This window comes from Caretta caretta, chromosome 3 (assembly GCF_965140235.1).
Source record: "Caretta caretta isolate rCarCar2 chromosome 3, rCarCar1.hap1, whole genome shotgun sequence".
Taxonomy (NCBI): Eukaryota; Metazoa; Chordata; order Testudines; family Cheloniidae; genus Caretta; species Caretta caretta.
In genome coordinates this window covers 90,477,033-90,499,652 of record NC_134208.1, presented here as the reverse complement: position 1 = coordinate 90,499,652, position 22,620 = coordinate 90,477,033, and the positions used below count along the sequence as shown (strand labels likewise).

The 22,620-nt window shown below is 41.8% G+C and overlaps 2 protein-coding genes across 10 annotated transcripts in view; one reads left to right on the top strand and one right to left on the bottom strand.

The window, feature by feature from the left end:
* KPNA5 (karyopherin subunit alpha 5) overlaps positions 1–5,419 on the bottom strand; it is a 30,491-nt gene extending 25,072 nt beyond the window's left edge. For 2 of the 3 annotated variants that reach the window (XR_007355841.2, XM_048844708.2), the window contains exons 1-4: positions 4,943–5,098; positions 3,253–3,386; positions 708–809; positions 526–625 (exon numbers count right to left, since the gene is read on the bottom strand). Coding sequence is in view for 2 of the 3 variants with exons in the window: in XM_048844708.2 (XP_048700665.1) it covers positions 526–625; positions 708–809; positions 3,253–3,386; positions 4,943–4,946 (340 nt within the window). In the remaining variant the exon portion in view is untranslated. Of the gene's footprint in view, positions 1–525; positions 626–707; positions 810–3,252; positions 3,387–4,942; positions 5,099–5,312 lie in introns of those variants that run through there. The other variant, XM_048844710.2, reaches the window with a different exon arrangement.
* Positions 5,420–5,468: 49 nt separating this feature from the next.
* The window catches only part of ZUP1 (zinc finger containing ubiquitin peptidase 1), a 31,214-nt gene continuing 14,062 nt past the window's right edge, over positions 5,469–22,620 (top strand). For 2 of the 7 annotated variants that reach the window (XR_007355842.2, XM_048844714.2), the window contains exons 1-8: positions 5,469–5,712; positions 8,473–8,583; positions 11,191–11,315; positions 14,288–14,456; positions 16,502–16,690; positions 17,077–17,245; positions 19,322–19,473; positions 19,867–20,087. Coding sequence is in view for 6 of the 7 variants with exons in the window: in XM_048844714.2 (XP_048700671.1) it covers positions 5,469–5,712; positions 8,473–8,583; positions 11,191–11,315; positions 14,288–14,456; positions 16,502–16,690; positions 17,077–17,245; positions 19,322–19,473; positions 19,867–20,087 (1,380 nt within the window). In the remaining variant the exon portion in view is untranslated. Of the gene's footprint in view, positions 5,713–8,472; positions 8,584–11,190; positions 11,316–14,287; positions 14,457–16,501; positions 16,691–17,076; positions 17,246–19,321; positions 19,474–19,866; positions 20,576–22,620 lie in introns of those variants that run through there. The other 5 variants (XM_075126656.1, XM_048844715.2, XM_048844716.2 and 2 more) reach the window with 4 other exon arrangements.

Sequence of the window (22,620 nt, the reverse complement as noted above, 5' to 3'; positions counted from 1 at the left end):
AGCCAACAGCTTAAATTACACCATAAATATAAAATATACTACTGAGCACAGTTCTCAGGAAATTCCTACCATAATTGTAACTTCAAATAAAATTAGTTTCCTCATTCAGGGAACAAATCATGATTAGAGACAGAGGCCATTATGGTATCTGCCACAATCCCAACTACAATAAACTGGAAGTGTATTTTACATTAGCAGCTGAATCAAAATTGTTCAAGGAATTCAAGCACTGCAATGAGCACTGGTAAGTGTGCAATCACTGCCCTAGCCCCCTTTAATCAAAGTCCTTGCTTTTGTTGCTTTATCTGAAACACTTAACATTACTGTAATGAATCTTTTTGTGTTTAGCCATTATGTCCAAATGAATGTGACTACTCATCTGATTTAAACATAGCCAGAAGCTCCAGCAAGATCTGTTTGTTTTTTTTTAAAGTTGCAAATTTAAGACATATAAATTCAATGTGACTAATACTTGTTATACGAACACAAAGCAAGTACCATAAAAAAAGTAAAATGCTGATTTACCTTTAGAAAGCAGTTTTCTAAATTTTTGTGTTGCTGTGAGCTGTTGATCAGGATCATCTGAGAAAATCATCTGCACCATATCTGCTGTAATAACTTCTTCCTAAAAATGTACAAATGGCATCTTGTTTGCAGTTTTAAGCACATTTTTAAAAATACTTTAATTGTATTTATGTAGTACTTACTTCTGGAATAGGTACAGTAGAGCTGACATCAGGATCCTGGATGGGGCTTTCTACCATAGACTCTTCATTTCCCAGGAGAGAAACATTTCTGCGCTTAAATAACTAAACAAAGAAAAATGTGTCAAATTTTACACTGTTTTGTGTTTTTTTTTTTTTAATATATGGGATAGATATACAAAGCATATAGAGGTATGAACTGCTACAGATTTTTTTTTGTAAGTTTGAAGAAAAGAAGACGTTTCCAAAAGCAGTCATCAGAACCTCTCAACAATTCTCAGAAAACTTCACAGAAAACGTGGATCATATGAAACAGTAAGGCATATACATTAGGATGAGTGATAGTAATGTCTCAATTTTCAAAAATACCTGAATTTTAACAATGACTATATACTGACTCCCTTCTTCTCCCCAATCACCCATGAAACTGGGGCTCTTAAAATAAAGTTTTAGGAATTTAAAAGGAAAAATCCAAACACCCCTGCAGTATTTGTAATCCAGAAAGAGCCAATGTGCCTTTGAGGCTTCACCTTGGAAGTTTCTTGTTTATTAAATTAGAAAAAAACATTTAAAAATATGTATGGGGATAAGAACAGATGACTGATTCCACGTCTTCGCTTCCATACTTAAGCAATTCAGGAAGAATGCCGTCAACCAGGTGCCTTGCTGTTTTTCAGCTTCCGCAATGCTTTTTTTACTTCTTCGATTTTTACCTCAGATATATCTATATCTAGGTCTAACGGTTTATCATTGTTAAATTCCAGTCTTATAATTGGTTCTGGTTGGTTTAGCACTTCTTTGAAGTGTTCCACCCATCTATTTTCTTGTTCCTCCTGTGTTTTCAAAATTTCTCCTTGTTTCCCTTTCACTGGGACACTTCTTGAAACCGTTAACAGGATATGGATCAAAATTCAGATCACGTAGACTGTTCTTGTATGGTTTCTTTCCCATGCTTCTTCAGCTTCACTAGCCTTACTTTCTATCCAATTTTACTTATATTTTTTGCATTGTTTCTTTACTGCTTTGTCAAGGTTCCTGTAGGTTTGTTTGGTTTCTTCAGTCACATGTTGTAGTACTAGAGTCTTGTTTTCTTCTTTTGTCTATAATTTTCCATGTTTCTTCTGAGATCCACTCTTCTTTATTGCTTCCTCTCTTTCTTATCTTTTCAGCTTCTTCTAGCATAGCTGTTTTGAAAAGATCCCAGTATTTTTCCACTTTATTTTCTTCAAGATCTTTAAGGGCCTCAAACCTATTCTTGACCTCTATCTGGTACTCTTTTCGTATTCTGCAATCTTGTAGTTTCTGTGTATTGAATAATCTCAGTCTGTGTTCTTTCTTTTTAAGCACTTTAAACTTCAATTTGATGTTTGCTTTCAGTGAATACTGATCGCTCCCTATATCGGCTCCTCCGAATACTTGTGTCTAACACTGATGTCTTCCACCTCTGACTAACACAGATATCGTAAATCTCATTTTGTATATGGCTATCTGGTGAAATCCATGTCTTTTTGTGTATGTTTTTATGCTGGAAGAAAAAATTGCAGATGCTAAGATTGTTTTCAGCACAAAATTCAAGAAGTCTTGTGCCATTGTCTGTCGTTGTTCCAGGTGTATGTGGGCTGACGACTGTTTCCCAACCTCTTCTTTCATTTCAAAGATCTGGGAATTAAAATCTCCCATAACCAGGACAAGATTGTTGTTAGGTATTTCTTTCATTACATCGTTCAATTTTGTATAGAATCTCTCTTTGTCCTCTTCATCTACATCGTTTGCTGGAGCATATGCCTGAATTATGGTGCCCTTAATGTGCTGAAAGTGGAATCTAGCTGCCAGTAGCTTATTTGATATTAGCTGCCAATTCATAAGTGATTTCTTTGCAGCACTATTCATGATGATTTCTACACCTCTCTCATGTTTGGTTCCACTGGAATATAACATTGTTTTTTCTCCAGACGTTATCATACCTTGATCTTTCCATCTAACTTCACAAAGTCCTAGGATGTCAATTTTATATCTACCCATTTCTTTGATTAGCTGTGCTAGTTTTCCTGCACTATTTAGAGTTCACACATTTCAGGTAGCTATGGATGTACTCTTTTTGGCCATTACTTTTTAATTACAAATTAACTGACCAAAATTCATATACATTATTTTAATACACTTCACTGAGAAACTTTAAGAAAAAAATTCATTTCCAAACTGACATCACAACAGGTCACTACCATAATATAAATATTAACCATCGCCACCTGAATATACCTAGTATACCTACCTATACCTAGCTACTTTACTATTAGCCTCCTGTATCTGTTTATATATTGGAGATACACCACCCTCAACTGTAATATTTATGCTTTAGCAGACTGCTCCTAATTTTTTACACGTAAACAAAATGTCTGCTACTGCCTTGATTTTCTTCTAGACACCAAACTACTGTTACTGAAAAAATCAGCCTGTTTATATGATTATTACATAGAAATAAATCTTTATGAATGGAAAGCTCTCAATTGACAACCATGCTTATTACATTTAATTGTTAGAAACCTACTTGTTCTTCTCTTTTTTGTTTCCGAAGCTGGATTCCATCCTCTTCTCTCCGTCTGCGCATTTCTTGAGGATTGAGTGCATTGTTCTTGTAACTTTTCATTCTATAATTATCTTTTCCTGGGCTCGCCATCATGTCTATAAAACAAAACAAACAAACAATGGGATTTTTACCTTCCAAAAACCTGTATTTTGAGAGACATAAGTGCCTTCTAATGGGTTGTGAACCTTTGGGGCACAGGCTGCGTCTTCCCACCAACAATAAAGCCCAAGTTTCTCAAGAAGAGGTGTAAAAACCTCTTTGCCCAGGCTTTTGCTAATTAATGTATTCAGGCCACTATCAAGTTTCCATTTTTCTGCTGAACTCTGTTCGTTTTGTAACTTCATCCCTCCACCAACCTGGCTGTTTTGTCTGTCTGTTGCATCCTGACACCTAGATAATAAACTCTTTGAGACAGACACACAAATTGGGTGAGGCAACATCTTTTATTAGACAAACTTCTGCTGATGAAAGAGACAAGCTTTCTAGCTACACAAAGCTCTTCTTCAGCTCAAAAAGAACAGGAGTACTTGTGGTACCTTAGAGACTAACAAACTTATTCGAGCATATATACAGAGAAGGTGGAAGTTGCCATACAAACTGTAAGAGGCTAATTAATTAAGATGAGCGATTATCAGCAGGAGAAAAAAAAAACTTTTGTAGTGATAATCAAGATGGCCCATTTAGACAGTTGACAATAAGGTATGAGGATACTTAACGTGAAAATAGATTCAATATGTTCAACAGAAGTTGGTCCAATAAAAGATATTACCTCACACACCTTGACTCTCCAATATCCTGGAGACAACACAGCTCTAACAACACTGCATAGATCTTTGAGACAGACACTATCATCTTTGCTATTTGGCTGTACAGCTCCTGGCAAAATGACACACAGAATGGGGTTTCTAGGCATACAGTTATCCCATGATTTCCCCATCTCAGTCCTGTACGTTTGTGGCATTATATGGGTTTGACTGGAGACGTTTCAGAAATATAGCTTCTAACCCAAACCATATGAAGTCCACCCAAACCCTCTGGTGAGGGAAAGTGACTCGAGAAAGCAGGCAGCAAAGAGGCCATATAACTGAAATAAGAAGGGGCAGTGATGTTACATTCCTTAGGCTTGCAAAGCCCCTTGATTGAGGAACAGACAATATTGCAAACAGGCCTAGAAAGGGTTTATCATTCCGGAACTGAAGCCCCATATCTGACCTGGGATGAGGGACCATCCAAACGCGGGGGCTAGGGGGGAGGTGGAAGAGACCACGCTCCGGCTCAGGGCCGGGTCTCAGGTGCCGGCCGGCCCAAGCACGGCCCCAAGAAACAAGCAGCTACGACCAATGCGGGGCCGCACCGGCTGCCCAGCCACTTCCCCGGCCCGGGTCGCCCTCGTGTCACCTGCCCGAGACCCAGCTGCTAGGGCCTGCCGGGGACGCCAGCTCTTGCTCTGCTGAGCGCCCTCGACGGCCAAAGAAGGGCGAGAGCCCCGCGGGGGCGTGACGCTGCCGGTCCCAGCGCCGGGGCGCTGCCCGGGAAACGATGGGAAGGGCCCGATCCGCCGCCCGGGGGAAGGTGACAGACGCCACCGAGCTCCGTGACTGGCCCCGGGCCGGGGCGGGCGAAACACCCCGCTCCCCCATCGTCCTCTCACCCATCGAGGCGGCGGCGGTGGTTCCCGCTGCCTCAGAAAGGCCCGCTCCGCTCCGCTTCGCCGGAGCGCGGAGCAGCGCCCGCAGAGGTTCGCAATTCAAAATGGCGGCCTCAGCCCCGCTGCCGAGTCCCTCCTCCCCAGCAAGCCTTGCGCGCCGAGCTTAAGCGAGGTTGAGTCAATGACGAGCCGGCGGCGCCTCAAAAACACTACAAATCCCATCATGCTCCTCGAGGGGAGGGGCAGGCAGGCGCCCGGTGAGAGGGGCGGGCCTTGGTAGCAGGCGGGAGGGGAAAAAACAAATTGACCCTTCCAAACCGGAAGTTCTGGGGTTGGGCGATGGTTCTAGTGATGTCATGACGACAGCGCTTACCTTGACGCTGAAGCGGAAAGGAAACCCCCGGGTGAAGAGGGGAAGCGGATACCAACGGCAGCCGGCCCGGGGGGGAGTTGCTGATCCGGTCCCTGGCCTGCCCGCGCCAGGCGGCTGGGCGAGCTGTGCGGCCAGGCGCTGCGCACGGAGCCGGAGATGCGGCGCCACCAGCTGCGCGCGCACCAGGAGCGCGAGCCCCGTTGCCCGCTCTGCCCGTTCTCCGCGCCCGGCTACGACGAGCTCCGCGGTCACGTGGACAGCGCGCACCCCGAGCCGGGCCCTGCCCCCGCGGGCGGCCGGCCCCAGTGCCCCTTCTGCGGGGAGACCGGCGCCTCGGGCCGCCAGGTGGAGGCGCACTTGAGGTCCCGGCACGGCCACCTCCTGGACCCGCCGGCCCCGGGTGAGTGCGGCTCCCGCGGCTCCGCCGTGTCTCCTCTCGGGTAGATCTGCACCGAGCCCGGCTCCGCACGCCCCAGCACGCCTGTGAGCAGCCAGCGGGGGCGGAGAGCCCCAAACACCTGAGCCCTCCTGCACACACGGCTCGCTACGCGCCCGAGCTGTGCCGCCCGCACGGCTGCTCTTTCGCCGAGTCGGGCCCCCCTGTCTTAAGCCTTTTCCCTGCGGCTCGGGCAAGTGTGGACGTAGCCTGCCTTTCCGTGCCGGGTGCAGCTACATGCACCTACACTCCGCCCCAAGCGTAGACCAGCGTTTAGCAATTAGTCAGTTCAGGCAAGACAGGCTCCCCTGCCCAGTGCTCTTGCATCTGCTTAACTATGGCTGAAGGCACCGTGGTGCCTAAAGCTTCGCCTGGGCGTGACTGTTCGAGGGCCCTGGGTGGTGTGTATGTATCCGAATACTAAGTACAACACTTACTGGGGTTACGGTACTGTTTAGCCATACAAAAATATGGTATACATAATAGTGGTAACAAAGGATAAGGATTTTTGTGTGTGTGACAGATTCAATTACCTCTCTATTTGATGTATAAACTAATGACCAAAAAAAATCGAGAGGTTGACAGAGTCAAGTGACATATTTGACTGGAAACTATCAAGCTATTTGTGCACACTTAGTGTGTGAGAAGGAAAAAGGCATTCAGCTTGAGGAAGAGAGTTCAGAAAGCCATAGAAGCTGAAGTGGATGCAGTGCCCAGCATGAGCCTGGGAAAGAAGAGGGACAAAGGTGGAGAAGACAATGAGCATCTAGGAACCCAAGTCTTAATTTCAGTGTAGTCAAAGTTTTATGCTGTAGTTAAAAGTTGATATGGAGTTCTATTCTGAACACCAATATTCAGGTTCTTGTAGCTTCAAATATGTTTAGTCCCCACATCTCAGCCAGGAAATGATTCTTTTAAGAGTGTCTAGAGTGACTACAATACATTATTGTCTTCAGTGTTAGAATTCTGTCCTAATGGAACAGTGAGATGTTGATGTGTTATAAAGTCACATTTTACATATGTTCCAATGTCCAGTCAATAGCTCCAACTGTGTATATTTCAAACTGATGTTTGAGAGTATAGTGAGCAGTGGGAGCTGTAAGCATTTCAAGATCTTATGTAGCCAGTTATTTCATGGCTGCAGGATTTGTCATATAATCCATCCCTTGATGTAGATATGAGCTTTAGAATCCAGCTTTCATTTTTGTCTCTTTTTCTAAGTTATTTTTAGCCTTTATAGAAGCACAGATTGCCTTGAAAAATGAACTGAGTGTAAATCAATGCTCTCTTGACTGCCTGAATGTTCAGGTAGCCAAAATGCTACTTCTGAAAGACATGAACTGTCCCATCTATCTTAGTGTCTTTCTCACACCTGAAGATGACTATTCAAATTTCAACATTAACTATTACATTGCAGATCATTCCAGCAGAAACATTCCTCTAATGTGCATATCTCACAGTCCCGAACTGTATTCCATGCTTCCACAAGTGTTAACAGCCCCTTCTAAACTGTCAAAACCTGCAGCTTCACTCCTGACAAATTCTACAGTACCATTTTGTACCATTACTACAAAAATTTGTGGCATAGAAAAAAAAATGAAAACATAATGACAGCATTAAATGCTAGAATTTAATAAAAATAGAATGTGGAGGGGCTACTATGCTGATTGTGCATAAAATAATTACATATTCAATTAATTTTACACACACACAGCCCATGCAGAATTTTGTTGCTGAATGTAGGTCCATGGACCATAAGAGGCCTTAACTCTAATCATTATTAATTTTTACTCATGGTGAGCATCACTCATCGCCATTTTCCTGCAACAGCAATGCTCCATTTGTTAATCCTCATATACATTGTGTATGTCCCAAGAAACGAAATTGAGTAATTGAGAAAGGAAAGTGAATTTTTGTCACTCTGTAAAACTATTTTTGGTTTTAACAACACATTAAAATAAAAAAAAGTGATAAGAAAAGGTCTTTGTTAAAGATACATAGACAGGATACTGTGATGAAAATGGAATAAGCAATTCCCCATTCCAGTCTTCTGGTCCTCCAAGGAAACCTTTAGCAAAAACAGTAGACAGACTTAATATATTTTATATTTCTAAGCTTAAAAAAAATTAAGCAGGAAAAATCTCTTTTGGGTGGCGGTAGGACAAACTTCCCACCTCTTTTATATATAATAAAGCAGAAAAATTACCAACTGATTGTTTTTCCTTTGAATGTTGGTTTCACAACTGTGAGGGCTGGACACCTGTTCTTTCGGAAACATGGGTTCGTCTCTTGACAGTAGGCATTTCTTTCTTTTGCTTTTGGGTGTATGTTTCAAGCTAAACATCTGCTCTCTGAAGTGAAGAATTGGTAACAAGTTCTGATCATTAAGTTAAATGGGGCAGGATATTATACTTGATGAACAGTTATTTGATAGAAAAAAAGAGAATCCCTCCACCAACAGACTTGTCATAGCTTAAGTGGGAAGAGTTTAATTTTCTTAACATACAAGCTATATATAAATCCGTTTTAAGAGTATAATTACTCTGTACAGTTCATTGGGTTATCCAGTAGGAAATTCTTTTGTTGTCAATACAAAATTAACCACTGTTGTCAGCTTGAACACCCCTCTCAGAATATATACTGTCAACTGCTTTTTTTCTCATATGAAATACCGAATAATAGCATTGTCCATCACATTTAAATCAGTTCTTCTTTTAAATACAGGAAATGGTCAACAGCTATATGAATGTCCAATGTGTGATCTTGTCTGTGCAAACTGTCAGATTCTCCAGGAACATGTTGACTTGCACTTAGAAGAGCACCGCTTTTCAGAAGGTACATGAAAAGATCAAAACTTGGTATTGATCAAAAGTATTTTAAATTAGTGTGTTTCTTTTATATTTATGTATCGGTACCAAAACAAATCAAGAAAAAGATACTATGAATTTTTCAAGCATTTGTCTAGGTTTGTGAAAGAAAAATTAGTACTTAACTTTATTAGGCAGATGTCACTATTAACTCTGTACTTAAGCTTACATTAAACTTGAGTCAGTAAGTGAGAGGTAAAACCCTGTAATTCCCTTTTACAGGTCACTTTCACAAATTACAATTACTGCAAACCATCACAATTTATCTTTTTATGAAACCACTAAGTAGATGTAGTGTACATATTAGGTAAAATTAAAGCATTTATAATGAGACACTTTAAAAAACTAGCCCTGCTTACCTCATGTTTTTTCCAGCTTCCTAGAACATATCAGTCCAAATACACACACGCACACACTCTAAATTTCACATACGTAGGTTTCCTATGGTAAAGTCACAGTTCTTTTCTGCCAAGAGTAGATGCTGGTGCTGGTTGACCAGTTATTTGTGTCCTTTTATATGGGCCTCTCTGGTTCCCTAGCTCTGTACCCTTCTAACAGATTCCCATTCAGTCCCTGACCTCAGGTTTCTTGTGTCTCACTTTCAGTCCATGCCACCCAACCTGTCATGGATCTGATAAAGTTTGTCTGTGGGAGTCCTGCTCTTTTGGAACTAGTATGGTCCAACAGACTGGGGCTCCTCTCAAACAAACTAAAGGAGATTCTTTTCAGACACAGAAGATGCCTCCTTGGTAGCATTTACCAGTGCTGCTTGTCAGGTAACAGTGCCCAAAATGCTCCGTAGTATTAGATCACACCTACACCAATTCTGTTCAATTTTTTTTTTGTTAACAACTTAGTAAAATAGGGAAATTCCTTCCCAAAAAGACTTATCCTACAGTTAAGTTCACTCAAATGTATTTCCTGTCAATGCAATCACTAAAAAACACGGAAACACTAGTTAACTTCCAGATAAATTCAGTTCACATGCTTTGTCGTCCAGACATAACCCAAATCCACAGATGCCTTAGCTTCACAAGAGTCCCTTACAGTTCAATATACAGCTGTCCAGGGCATACCCATCCAGGTCCTCAAAATTGAACTCTACACACAGCCTAACATCTGCTTTAATTCTTTTGTTGTCAGTATACATGTTAGCCGACGGCCAAGGATGTTTGGTGAGGTGCCAGCTGCCCGTTTATACCATCCGTGACTTTAACCGCTAGGACGCACTGTCCCTTCGCGGCGGGCAGCCTGGGCTAGGCTGACGGATGCCCCAAGGTCCTAACCACCCGTGACTTTAACTGCTAGAGCTCAGAGCTCCTTCGCAGCGGGCAGTCAATACTGACTGACAGGTGCCCCAATGGCAGCACTAAGAGCCTCTCCACACCCGTGACTTTAACTGCTAGAGCTCAGAGCTCCTTCGCAGCGGGCAGCCAGGATTGACTGACAGGTGCCCCAAGAGTTTGCCCCGTGGAGGTGGCACAACTCAACGCTAGGCTCTTAGTACTCTCACCTAATGGCCAGGCTTTAGAGCCAAAACGGCTGAGGTTCTTTAATTGTGTTGGCTGCTTTACAGTAAACCAGAGAAAACAAGTCAGGCTTATGCATAAATGGATACCAAAATTTATTAAGCTAGATTCTAATCATGTGGTTACAAAATTGCTAGTGCCTACTTATTTAAATGTAGAGATGTTACACACACAAACAAGTTACAAAACTGAAGCCACAATCCCAAAGAAAGAAAACAAAGTATAGAGCTCTATTTCAAAATATGTGTACACTAAAGGTAGGAGATCAGGTGTGGGTGCTTCTTACCCTCCTTGCATCTCTCGATTCCAGCGGTGCCAAGCCAGGATCGGTCACTCAATTCCGCGGAAAGACGAATAAGGGACAAGGCGTAGGGACCCTCTTAGCTGCAGAAGCCTTGGGAGGCTGTCACTTATCTGACCAGCAGATAGATAGTGAAAAGCACTCAAAAATCATGGTGCTGTAGGTCCCCTACTTATACCTCTGTACTCCTTTATTCTCTCTCTCCTTTCTTATGCCAAATTGAGGCTGGTCTGTCGGGGTGACGCCAGCTTTCGCAAGAGTAGTTTACACTTGCAAAGAAGAGAAACAATAAGTTTTGACTACTGGACATTTCTTTTATCAGGGTAAATATTTTCCCACCTAGGATGTTGGTGTGTGTGCATCACGCTATTTAGTAGGGGCTAAGAGCCATGTCTGTCACAGGGCCTCTGCCTGCTGTGAGCTTAATCGTTGTATCTGTTCCCAGAGGCACATTGTAGCAGCACACCTGTGCTTTCACAGCTTCAAAGGCTGTGCTGGAATATATGTTAAGTGCCCTGTTCCGGCTTCCTCCTGTGTTTCCAGCAATGCTGGTCTGAGGGGGGGTGGGGGAGGGGGGCTGGCTGTCTGGCTACAATACAGAAAGCAAACATTTTAACCTTAGCATTCACCATTTCATCCTCTACCCAGCTGTGTGTATGCAAACACATTGCTATAGGTAGATATATATTTTATGTCAACCTATTGAAACGTGCATACATCTTCTTTTCTTTTAAAATGATACTAGTAGATATAAATGTAGGTGGAAATTTAAGTGATCTGGAACTGGCTCAGCAGCTCCAGAATGAAGAAGACAGACAGCAAGGATTAGAAGAAGCAAGACAAGAGAGAGAAGAATTCCAAAAACTGCAGGTACTGTAAATTTTGCCATGGCATCCAAATGGTAGCACTGAAAATTTTTGCAACCATAGAATCATAGAATATAAGGGTTGGAAGGGACCCCAGAAGGTCATCTAGTCCAACCCCCTGCTCGAAGCAGGACCAATTCCCAGTTAAATCATCCCAGCCAGGGCTTTGTCAAGCCTGACCTTAAAAACCTCTAAGGAAGGAGATTCTACCACCTCCCTAGGTAGCGCATTCCAGTGTTTCACCACCCTCTTAGTGAAAAAGTTTTTCCTAATATCCAATCTAAACCTCCCCCACTGCAGCTTGAGACCATTACTCCTCGTTCTGTCATCTGCTACCATTGAGAACAGTCTAGAGCCATCCTCTTTGGAACCCCCTTTCAGGTAGTTGAAAGCAGCTATCAAATCCCCCCTCATTCTTCTCTTCTGCAGGCTAAACAATCCCAGCTCCCTCAGCCTCTCCTCATAACTCATGTGTTCCAGACCCCTAATCATTTTTGTTGCCCTTCGCTGGACTCTCTCCAATTTATCCACATCCTTCTTGAAGTGTGGGGCCCAAAACTGGACACAGTACTCCAGATGAGGCCTCACCAATGTCGAATAGAGGGGAACGATCACGTCCCTCGATCTGCTCGCTATGCCCCTACTTATACATCCCAAAATGCCATTGGCCTTGGCAACAAGGGCACACTGCTGACTCATATCCAGCTTCTCGTCCACTGTCACCCCTAGGTCCTTGTCCGCAGAACTGCTGCCTAACCATTCGGTCCCTAGTCTGTAGCTGTGCATTGGGTTCTTCCGTCCTAAGTGCAGGACCCTGCACTTATCCTTATTGAACCTCATCAGATTTCTTTTGGCCCAATCCTCCAATTTGTCTAGGTCCTTCTGTATCCTATCCCTCCCCTCCAGCGTATCTACCACTCCTCCCAGTTTAGTATCATCCGCAAATTTGCTGAGAGTGCAATCCACACCATCCTCCAGATCATTTATAAAGATATTGAACAAAACCGGCCCCAGGACCGACCCTTGGGGCACTCCACTTGATACCGGCTGCCAACTAGACATGGAGCCATTGATCACTACCCGTTGAGCCCGACAATCTAGCCAACTTTCTACCCACCTTATAGTGCATTCATCCAGCCCATACTTCCTTAACTTGCTGACAAGAATACTGTGGGAGACCGTGTCAAAAGCTTTGCTAAAGTCAAGAAACAATACATCCACTGCTTTCCCTTCATCCACAGAACCAGTAATCTCATCATAAAAGGCGATTAGATTAGTCAGGCATGACCTTCCCTTGGTGAATCCATGCTGGCTGTTTCTGATCACTTTCCTCTCATGCAAGTGCTTCAGGATTGATTCTTTGAGGACCTGCTCCATGATTTTTCCAGGGACTGAGGTGAGGCTGACTGGCCTGTAGTTCCCAGGATCCTCCTTCTTCCCTTTTTTAAAGATTGGCACTACATTAGCCTTTTTCCAGTCATCCGGGACTTCCCCCGTTCGCCACGAGTTTTCAAAGATAACCACAAACTGAGTATCTTGGAGCTGTGTTTGTGCATTCTCAGTTTAGTTTCTCACATAACTCTTTATTTGTATCTTGCTATTTTTCACATTTTTTGCCTGGTAATTTCCTGACACAATTTGCTAGCAATTTAGTAATAACAAACTGAACAACTATAATAGAAACTTATATTATTTTAATAACTTCATATTATAACTCAGATTAATTTGAGTAAGGTGGGACTTGGAGCCCTTCTCCATGAGTGATAAAATTGTCTGTCTTTTCATAGTTATATATCTCTGTAATTAAATATTATGCAGGCAGAGCTGAACCTGAAATGATTAAATTTGGTAGTGTCCCAGATGTGATGTACTATAGGTGCAATGTATTTTGTACCATATGAAGAGAAAGTCATGCTTTTCTTATCTATAGTGTAAGAATAAATTCTAATACGTGGCTAGTGATATAATAAAAAGCAGTCAAGCTCTGGCTTGGAGTAGGCTGAACATAGCTACTGTGTATCTAACTCAAGAAATTCTAGTCAAGCAGCTCCATCAGCAGGTCATACTTCATTGCTTCAGTCATTACCACATCACTGTTAACAAATTTTTGACCAATGAAATTTGAGTATATAAAAAGAAAAAACTCAACTGTTTTGATTGGCTGAGTGACCTTTGTCAGAATCTCACTACAAAACAATAAGCTGGTGAAAATGCTTTGTTAGGAAGTCTCTAATTTGCGTGTCATGATGAGACTCAGGGCTGCTTTTGTGGGAAGGTAGTGTGGTCTTGGAGAAAAGGGCACAGTTTGGGAGTCAGTAGGTACTGGGTTCTAAATTTGGCCTGGCTACTGACTTGGTGTGTGGCCTTTGGGCAGGTCATTTCACTTTTGTCTCATTTTACCCAACTGTGAAATGTGAATCATCTCCCAAGGATGTTTTGAAAATTAATTAGTCAAATGTCTATACAGTGCTTTGATTATGCAAAGCACTAGATACATGTTAAGTATAATTGTTTAATTTTATTTATTTGCATTAAGTAGCTATGTCATGTCTGGGTATAGTAGCTGTCACATAATAAAGTATGAATGTAAAATTAATTCCTTTGAGAATGGGAGTTTGAGAGGTCCACATACAGTGAAAACTCATTAAAATGGTAGGCTTTATTAATTTAAATCATCATAAAAATTTCAGTAATTATGTTCATATGTTGCAATTTATTTTTGTATGCTAGAAACCAATAGTCACCAAACACTTTCCTCAGAAGGGCGCTTTGTGGCAGTCTGTTGGCAGTTCTAGCTTGACATAGCTGCAGTAGAGCACAAAATGCCACATGGCAGAATCAGTTCCACGTTTAGAGCATTTCCAAATCATTGTTAATTTGTTCACAACAATACCTGTTAATTGCATTGTTTTTCATTCACAATGATAATCAGCAGGAAGAAACACATTAAAATTATTCTTATTTTGTGCTCAACAGAGACAATATGGCTTGGATAGTTCTGGAGGCTACAAGCAGCAGTCACTAAAGAACATGGAAAGGGAAGTAGCTAGGGGAAGGATGCCGCCTTCTGAATATCATAAGAGAAAAGCTGACATGATGGAATCTTTGGCTTTTGGTGTAGATGATGGGAAAACAAAGACCTCAGGTCAGTATTTAACCTGTGTTGCTGGAGGAGCATGGATCCTTTCATCTTTTCAGCTCAGATTGATAGAGACCAAAAGTCATCATGATGGCATTGCTATGAATGCTGTTGTGTCAAATATGTTCTTGTTATTACTCATGTAGTTGGTCTTCTCACTCTGTCTAGTTGTTACTGTGTAGCTCACCTCAGTTTCTGTACCATGTATTTAGTTAGATCGGTGGCTCTCAACCTATTTACCATTGTGGACCGCATCTGATAGTACCTGTATGACCCTGAGGATGTCACGTGGGTCGCAGCTCTGTGCTGGTTGAGCTGCAGGTTGAGAACCTGAGCTAGATAGTTTAGAGAGGGGTTTAGTCTTAATTCAGGGCTGTGAGATATCCCTAAATACTTGTATTATCTATTAATGTAGTAGAGCCCAGCATACGCCTGACTACTTGTTTATTCCCACCTTTCTGCTATCGATGGCCCTAAAAATTAGGAATCTAACTGTCTGATCTGTCCATTTGACCCTCTGCATGCTTGTCTGTATTACACATGATCTAATAGAGTTTCCCCTACATTTTCAGGTCTTTTTTTGCAGTTGAGTCACTTACATTTCTGTTTGTGTTCAGCTAATTCCATAAGGTTCTTTATTTAACCATCCGTCACCAGTAACATTCACTTTCTCCTGAAGACTGTGGACTGCTTGCTCAGTAGCACGGATATAGTATGCACCAATGATAGCAATAAGACAGCAGTATGGTACCAGAATGGCTTATTTTATACTCAGCTATATTTTTTTCGTTAACACTTCCCTGCATTTTATGCCACTGAAAGTTTATCATACTGTCCGCTTTTGTTTTCTAGCAATGATTCTTTTGGTGACAACTTCAATACAAACTGTTCCTAGTTAAATACAGCCCTCTTCCTACTTGGAGATCCCAGGAAAAGATTCTTCAGTGGTAGACATTTACTTAGTACATAATTCAGATAGCATTTAGTATGCTAAAGTTTAGATACCAAACTACTTCCAATGTGTTAAGTGTACTAAAAATTACCAATGCCTTTTTAAAAAAAAGGAATTGAAAATCCATTCATTTTATTTGCTGGCCAAAACCAGAGTTCAAGGTTTTGTTACCTTAGCTATAGTTAGCAACTAGTGCTTACAGAAACTTCAATTCAGGCCTTGATAGTTAAAATTTAGCTTTTAATTCCACCTGTATTAATTGGAATTAACAAATTGGTACTTAAAAAGATTTGAGATCTTAAAGGTGAACTGCAATGCTTTTTAAACTTTAAGGGTAATGTTTATGGCAGAACAACAAATTAGTCTGTGTATGGCCTTTGGGCACTTAAATGCACCGATGAATGCAAAGCTACTTCCAAGAATATTATTGTTATGCAGAAAGAAAAGACTTGACACACCACAATGAGTGGTTTTTCTAGTTTTTGAAAGTTTGAGTTCTATGCCACTGTTTTCTTGGACATTACTTTGGGGAATGTTGCTTCGTGAGTAATTGTTCAAGGACTGCCTTAAAAAGTGAGGGTCTGAAAGAAGTGTGAGAGGATTACTGATAGTATCCATAAGGGTGTTCATGGTTGAAAGGGGATAACATAATGGGGATATAGTGGTAGCATTGTCTGTGGAATTACTTGTCACACAATTAGTGGTAATTAGTCACATCCCTTGTATCACTTCTGTAGTTCACAATAGACCAATTAACAGCATATGTATATATTTTCAGGCAGTGATGCTATATTGATCTTAGAAAAGGCACTTGATGTGGCTGCAACAGAAAAGCTCAGGTGGATTTTTAGACTATATCAGAAATATATTGAGTCATCAAGTTACGATGTATGTGGGAGAGAAATGAAATGGCCAGATTGTCTAATGTCTGTACATGACCTAAGTTCATGGTTTAACTTACTGCTTTACGCTCATTCATCAGTTCTGACCTGTGTTGTCTCTTTTATTTCTCAACCTGCTCCTAGATAGAGAGAATCTGCCCCTACAGAATATTAACTTGTGCATTGTGTAGTCTTAAAATTTATATTTTATCTTTTAGGAGTCATTGAAGCACTGTGCAGGTACTATCAAAATGAAATCAAAGATGTAAGGCGTGTATGGCTTTCTACAGGAGTGGATCACTTCCACTCATCTTTGGGAGACAGAGGTTGGGGTTGTGGCTACAGGAACTTTCAAATGCTGCTTTCTTCGTTATTGCGGAATGGCATGTATAATGACTGTTTGAGAGGTATGTACAGTGAGTTACCATTTTGAATGTTAACTTCTGTATACAACATTCTGATTAATTAGAAATCAGGGAGTGTAAACTTTGTGATACTTAATGGGTTAGTGATATCTATGAAATACTTTCTTTATTGTTAGCAGGTATTCTACAAATTTTCAGGAACAAATTTGAGACGAGATGACTGGATACTGAAGGAGACACAACTGAAATTAATATTTTAGAGTTGAGAGCTAGAAATAGAACTATATTTTTGTAATACATTAAAGCTTTTGTCTGACATTCCTGTTTTTATAAATGAAACACTGATTAAGACTTAGTTACACTTTCAGCAGTAAGAGACTGCTTCAGTTGATGGTATCAGCAACATAAAAGTTGCTTTTTTATTTCAGATATTACTTTAATTCCTTGTATTCCAAAAATTCAGTCCATGATTGAAGATGCTTGGAAAGAAGGTTTTGATCCTCAAGGAGCATCTCACTTCTGCAATAGATTACATGGTACCAAGGCATGGATAGGAGCATGTGAAATTTATTCTCTGTTAACCAGTCTCAGATTAAAGTACGTGAAGATTTTCAATAATCTCTTAAGAATAAGGGATGTTTTCGGTTCCAAACTAAACATATTGAGCAGTAACACATGATAATACACTATACTGTTTGTCTAATTTTATAATTATAGCGCTAATAATTGACCATAGTTATGTCTCTTCTCTTCACATCAACTTTGAAGGTGTTCGAGGCGCCAAAATTCTTAGCCTATACATATGCTATGTTTTGTATATCAGCACACCCAAACCAATTTAGGCTGTTGGTTTCTTATTTTAAATTCCTTTTCGTGAGAATGAGAACCAGGCACTCTGCTTTTGGAGCTGTATAACTTATGCAACTTCGTGGCTTTAAACTTGACTGATCTTTAAACACACATAAGACTGAAGCTTGGTCTACACTACAGAGTAAGGGTGACATAAAGCAGCTTAAGTTGACCTAATTATGTCAGCGTACACACTACAGCCTTGCTCCTGCCGATGTAAGTGCCCTACTACACCGACATAATAACCCCACCTCCACGAGAGGCGTAGCCCTTCTGTGGGTGTAGTTAGGACTACACAGTGTCCCTGTAGACACTGTGTTACTTACAGTGGCTGTTGGGGTTCACAGCTGTAGCTGTGAAATTGCCAAGAATGTCAATTTCATGGTTGGTAGGCTCCATGCTGTGAAATTGAGCCCAGTGGAGGGCTTACATTTGTCAGTTTCACAGCTAGAGCTGTGAGCCCAGCTTACCTGCACTGAGAGCCCAAGCTCCTTGCACAGCTCCCAGCTGGAAACCAGGCTGTCCAAGCTGTGAGCCCTGTAGAGCAGAGACAATAACAGCGTGAAATTGGTGAGAGTGTCAATTTTATGGCTGTGAAATTGAGCCCAGTACTAAGCTCATAGCTGGGGCTGTCAGCCTGAGGTGCATGGGTGCTCAAGGTGTGAGCCCCTTGAGGCTGTCAGTGCCCCTCACTTGGCTATCAGTGCCCCAATTCAGTTGGTGCAAGTGCTCCTGATGAGGATGTGCTTCACCAGCAGAAGGAGGGTAGTATGGACACCAACGGATGATTGAATTACTGAGGTGGCTGTAGGGTGACCTAAGTTAAGTTGACCTAATTTTGTAGTGTAAACAAGCCCTTAGTTAAAGCACCACACAATTTGTGAATCTGCATAGATCTGCAGGCAGTTATTCAGTTTAAAACTTAGGGCATGTCTTCACTACGGCACTAAATCGGCACCACTGTCAATGCAGCGGTGTCGATTTAGCGGTCTGGGGAAGATACAATAAGTCGATGGGAGAGCACTCTCCCATCAATGCAGTTAATCCACCTCAATGAGAGATGGAAGCTATGTTGACATGAGAGCTTCTTCTGCCGACATAGCACAGTGTAGACGCTGCATTAAGTCTGTGTGAGTTACGTCGCTCAGGGGTGTATGTTTTTTATACCCCTGAGCAGCATAACTTATGTTGACTTAAGTGGCAGGGTAGACAAGGCCTTAGTAAAATTCTGTACTGCCTATGCATAAAAGTCACTTTAATTAAAGCTTCACATTCAATAAAAATTTCACAGCCATACTTCCTAATTGAGGTCTAGTCTTACGAAAAAAGTTTGAGGTGCAGCTATTGATTTGCATGTCTCTCAATTTACTGCTCAAACTTAAAGTGTGATGTAGTCCTGCCACTTTGTATAACTCAGGGTGAAGGTGAAAGGATTTTCATAAACTCCCCAAATTATCTTTCAGCTGAGACCAAGAATGGAACACTTGTAACCAAAGGGATAATTTTTTTTTCTGGTTTTGGGCAATAGAAATCACATTGCTTCTTAAGTATAGCTTTTGCTCTAGTTTTAATTTTTTTTGTTAACCATAATATGATGGTATCTGGCTGTACTGTCATCAGGCCATTCCAGACGAGCAGGGTCTGTGTCTCTTTCTGGTTCCACACAATTATGAAACTACTGCTAGTGCTATTTTTGTAAAGGCAGTGATAAGTGTATCTGACATTACAAAATAAAGACTAGGCACTACAAACCATTATTTTCAAACGGACAAAAAACCTGGACTTACTATAATACTCTGACTTTTCATCTTCAATCTCCTGTAGGTGTCAAATCATTGACTTTCACAAGTCAACTGGCCCCTTGGGTACCCACCCTCGTTTATTTGAATGGGTTTTGAGCTATTATTCTTCAAACAGAGAAGGTAGTACAAAGGTTGTGTGTACCCCCAAACCACCTATCTACATGCAGCACCAAGGTCAGCATAATCTGTACTAGTTTCTTGATCTCTTGTACTGAATTTTATTACATTTGTATAACATGGTATTATTTCAAATGACATTTCATATTCTCTGCCTCCTTCATCCCTATATGCAGGAAGTTTTCCAATTTATTTCCTGTTAATCTTATTTGTTATAAGAAAAGAGAAATATATAAAATAAGATTCCCATCAGATTAAAATTGTTACAGTCCACTGAAGGCCAGATTTGGGGTTTGAACTGGTTGATATCTACTTTTCATTGGCAAATAGCTTGTTAAATAAAATATTCTCATTCTTTACTTGGCCAAAGGACTTGTAGCAATAAAGTGATAAAATAAGTCCTAGTCCCTGATGCGAGATTTTACTGTCATTATTTTGTTTTGAAATTAGGGCATAGCCGTACTATTGTTGGAATAGAAGAGAGGAAGAATAGAACATTATGTTTACTAATATTTGACCCAGGATGTCCATCGCATGAAATGCAGAAACTGCTAAAACAAAGCAGTGATGATACCAGTCTCAAACTACTTCGGAAATTTGTGGGTAGCTTAAAAGATAAGCAGTACCAAATAGTGGCTATAGATGGCGAGCTCTCACCAGAGGAGAAAGTTGTAAGTATTCCAGAAAAGTTTCTGAGTGGTAGCCCTGTTAGTCTGTATCAGCAGAAAGAACGAGGAGTACTTGTGGCACCTTAGAGACTAACCAATTTATTTGAGCATAAGATTTCATGGGCTAAAGCCCACTTCATCAGATGCATGCAGTGGAAAATACAGTAGAAAGAGAGAGACAGACAGATATAAGATACAAGATATCTATCTATATCGCGTGCGTGCGTGTATATATGTATACACACACACTACACAGAGAATATATACAGAGAATATGAAAAAATGGGGGTTGCCATACCAACTCTTAACTCTGTACACAGAAACGTAATAGAATTACCCGTTTGTCTTTATCAATTGTGCATAAGCACTCTGGCTATCTGGGTGTGTTGTGATCTTTTTTCGTTTCCACGTCCCACACTCCAGCAAAAACACCACAAAACGAAACTCTCCTCTGTTTATTCTTCACTAATAAAAGTAAGATCTTTAAAACACTTTAGTACACATTCTTGTACTCATGTGGTTCAAGTTCTTGTAATTCTAATTAAAGGAATATTCAAGACCAAAATATATATACTAATTTTACCATTCTTAAAAACAGTTTCCTAACTCAGTTTTGTGAAGCTTGCAGCTTTATGTGTATGTACATAATACTTTACCTGTGTACAGCATTTTCTCCAAAAGAATACTGAGTGCTTCTCAGAAACAAAGACTAGCATACCCAATTTAAACTGTTAAGAGAATTTAATTAGATCTTATCTGCACTAAGATTAAGGCTGTAGCAATAGGTTATTGTTTTATGTGTAAACCAGTGGGGGATGACACACACCTCACCAGCATGATTCACACTGGTATTGGCTGACAGCAGAGAAAGTCTCATGACTCCTAGGTTCACTTCCTGGTTCTTGAGGGGAGTGTACTCAGTGGTTAGAATAGACCAGGGATCGGCAGTCTTCGACATGCGGCCCGTCAGGGAAATCCATTGGCGGGCCTGGCCCGTTTGCTTACCTGCAGCATCCGCAGGTTTGGCTGATCGCAGCTCCCCCTGGCTGCTGTTCGCCGTTCCAGGCCAATGGGGGCTGCGAGAAGCGGCGTGGGTTGAGGTATGTGCTGGTCGCCATTTCCTGCAACCCCCATTGGCCTGGAGTGGTGAATGGCGGCCAGTGGGAGCTGCGATCGGCCGAACCTGCAGACACTGCAGATAACCAGCTCAGCCCACCAGCGAATTTCCCTGATGGGCTGCATGCTAAAGGTTGCCGATCCCTGGAGTAGACTGTTTTTCCCCTGTATCTCTGTCTGTCCCTTTCCCCCTCCCCCTCTGCTGTTCTTCACTCTTTAGGTCCTACCATTCCCCTGCCCCTCTGCATTCCAGTCAGATTGCTTTCTCATCCATCCTGCCCAACAGTGGCAATATTGATAGCTTAGGAGAGACTGTCTCTCTGCTCAGTTCTGTTGCCAGCCACAGCAGTTCTCAGAAGTGTTGAAGGAGCAATTACAGGGAAAGTTCTGTTCGATCCATGCAGACGTGGGCTGAAGCATGATCAGTACAGATCATAGAATCCTAGAATATCAGGGTTGGAAGAGACCTCAGGAGATCATCTAGTCCAACTCCCTGCTCAAAGCAGGACCAACACCAACTAAATCATCCCAGCCAGGGCTTTGTCAAGCCAGGCCTTACAAATCTCTAAGGTTGGAGATTCCACCACCTCCCTAGGTAACCCATTCCAATGCTTCACCATTCTCCTAGTGAAATAGTTTTTCCTAATATCCAACCTAGACCTCCCCCACTGCAACTTGAGACCATTGCTGCTTCTTCTGTCATCTGCCACCACTGAGAACAGCCTAACTCCATCCTGTTTGGAACCCCCTTTCAGGTAGTTGAAGGTTGCTATCAAATTCCCCCTCACGCTTCTCTTCTGCAAACTAAATAAGCCCAGTTCCCTCAGCCTCTCCTCATAAATCATGTGCCCCAGCCCCCTAATCATTTTTGTTGCCCTCTGCTGGACTCTCTCCAATTTGTCCACATCCTTTCTCTAGTGGGGGGCCCAAAACTGGATGCAGTACTCCATATGTGGCCTCACGAGTGCCAAATAGAGGGGAATTATCACTTCCCTAGATCTGCTGGCAAGGCTCTTACTAATGCAGTCCAATATGCCGTTATCCTTCTTGGCAACGCGAGCACACTGTTGACTCATATCCAGCTTCTCATCCACTGTAATCCCCAGGTCCTTTTCTGCAGAACTGCTGCTTAGCCAGTCAGTCCCCAGCCTGCAGCAGTGCCTGGGATTCTTCCATCCTAAATGAAGGACTCTGCACCTGTCCTTGTTGAACCTCATCAGATTTCTTTTGGCCCAATCCTCCAATTTGTGTAGGTCCCTCTGGACCCTATCTATACCCTCCAACATATCCACCTCTCCTCCCAGCTTAGTGTCATCCGCAAACTTGCTGAGGGTGCAATCCATCCCATCATCCAGACCATTAATGATGCAGTGCTCCATGTATTTAGAACTCTAATAGGTCTCTGCTGAGCACTTGCAAA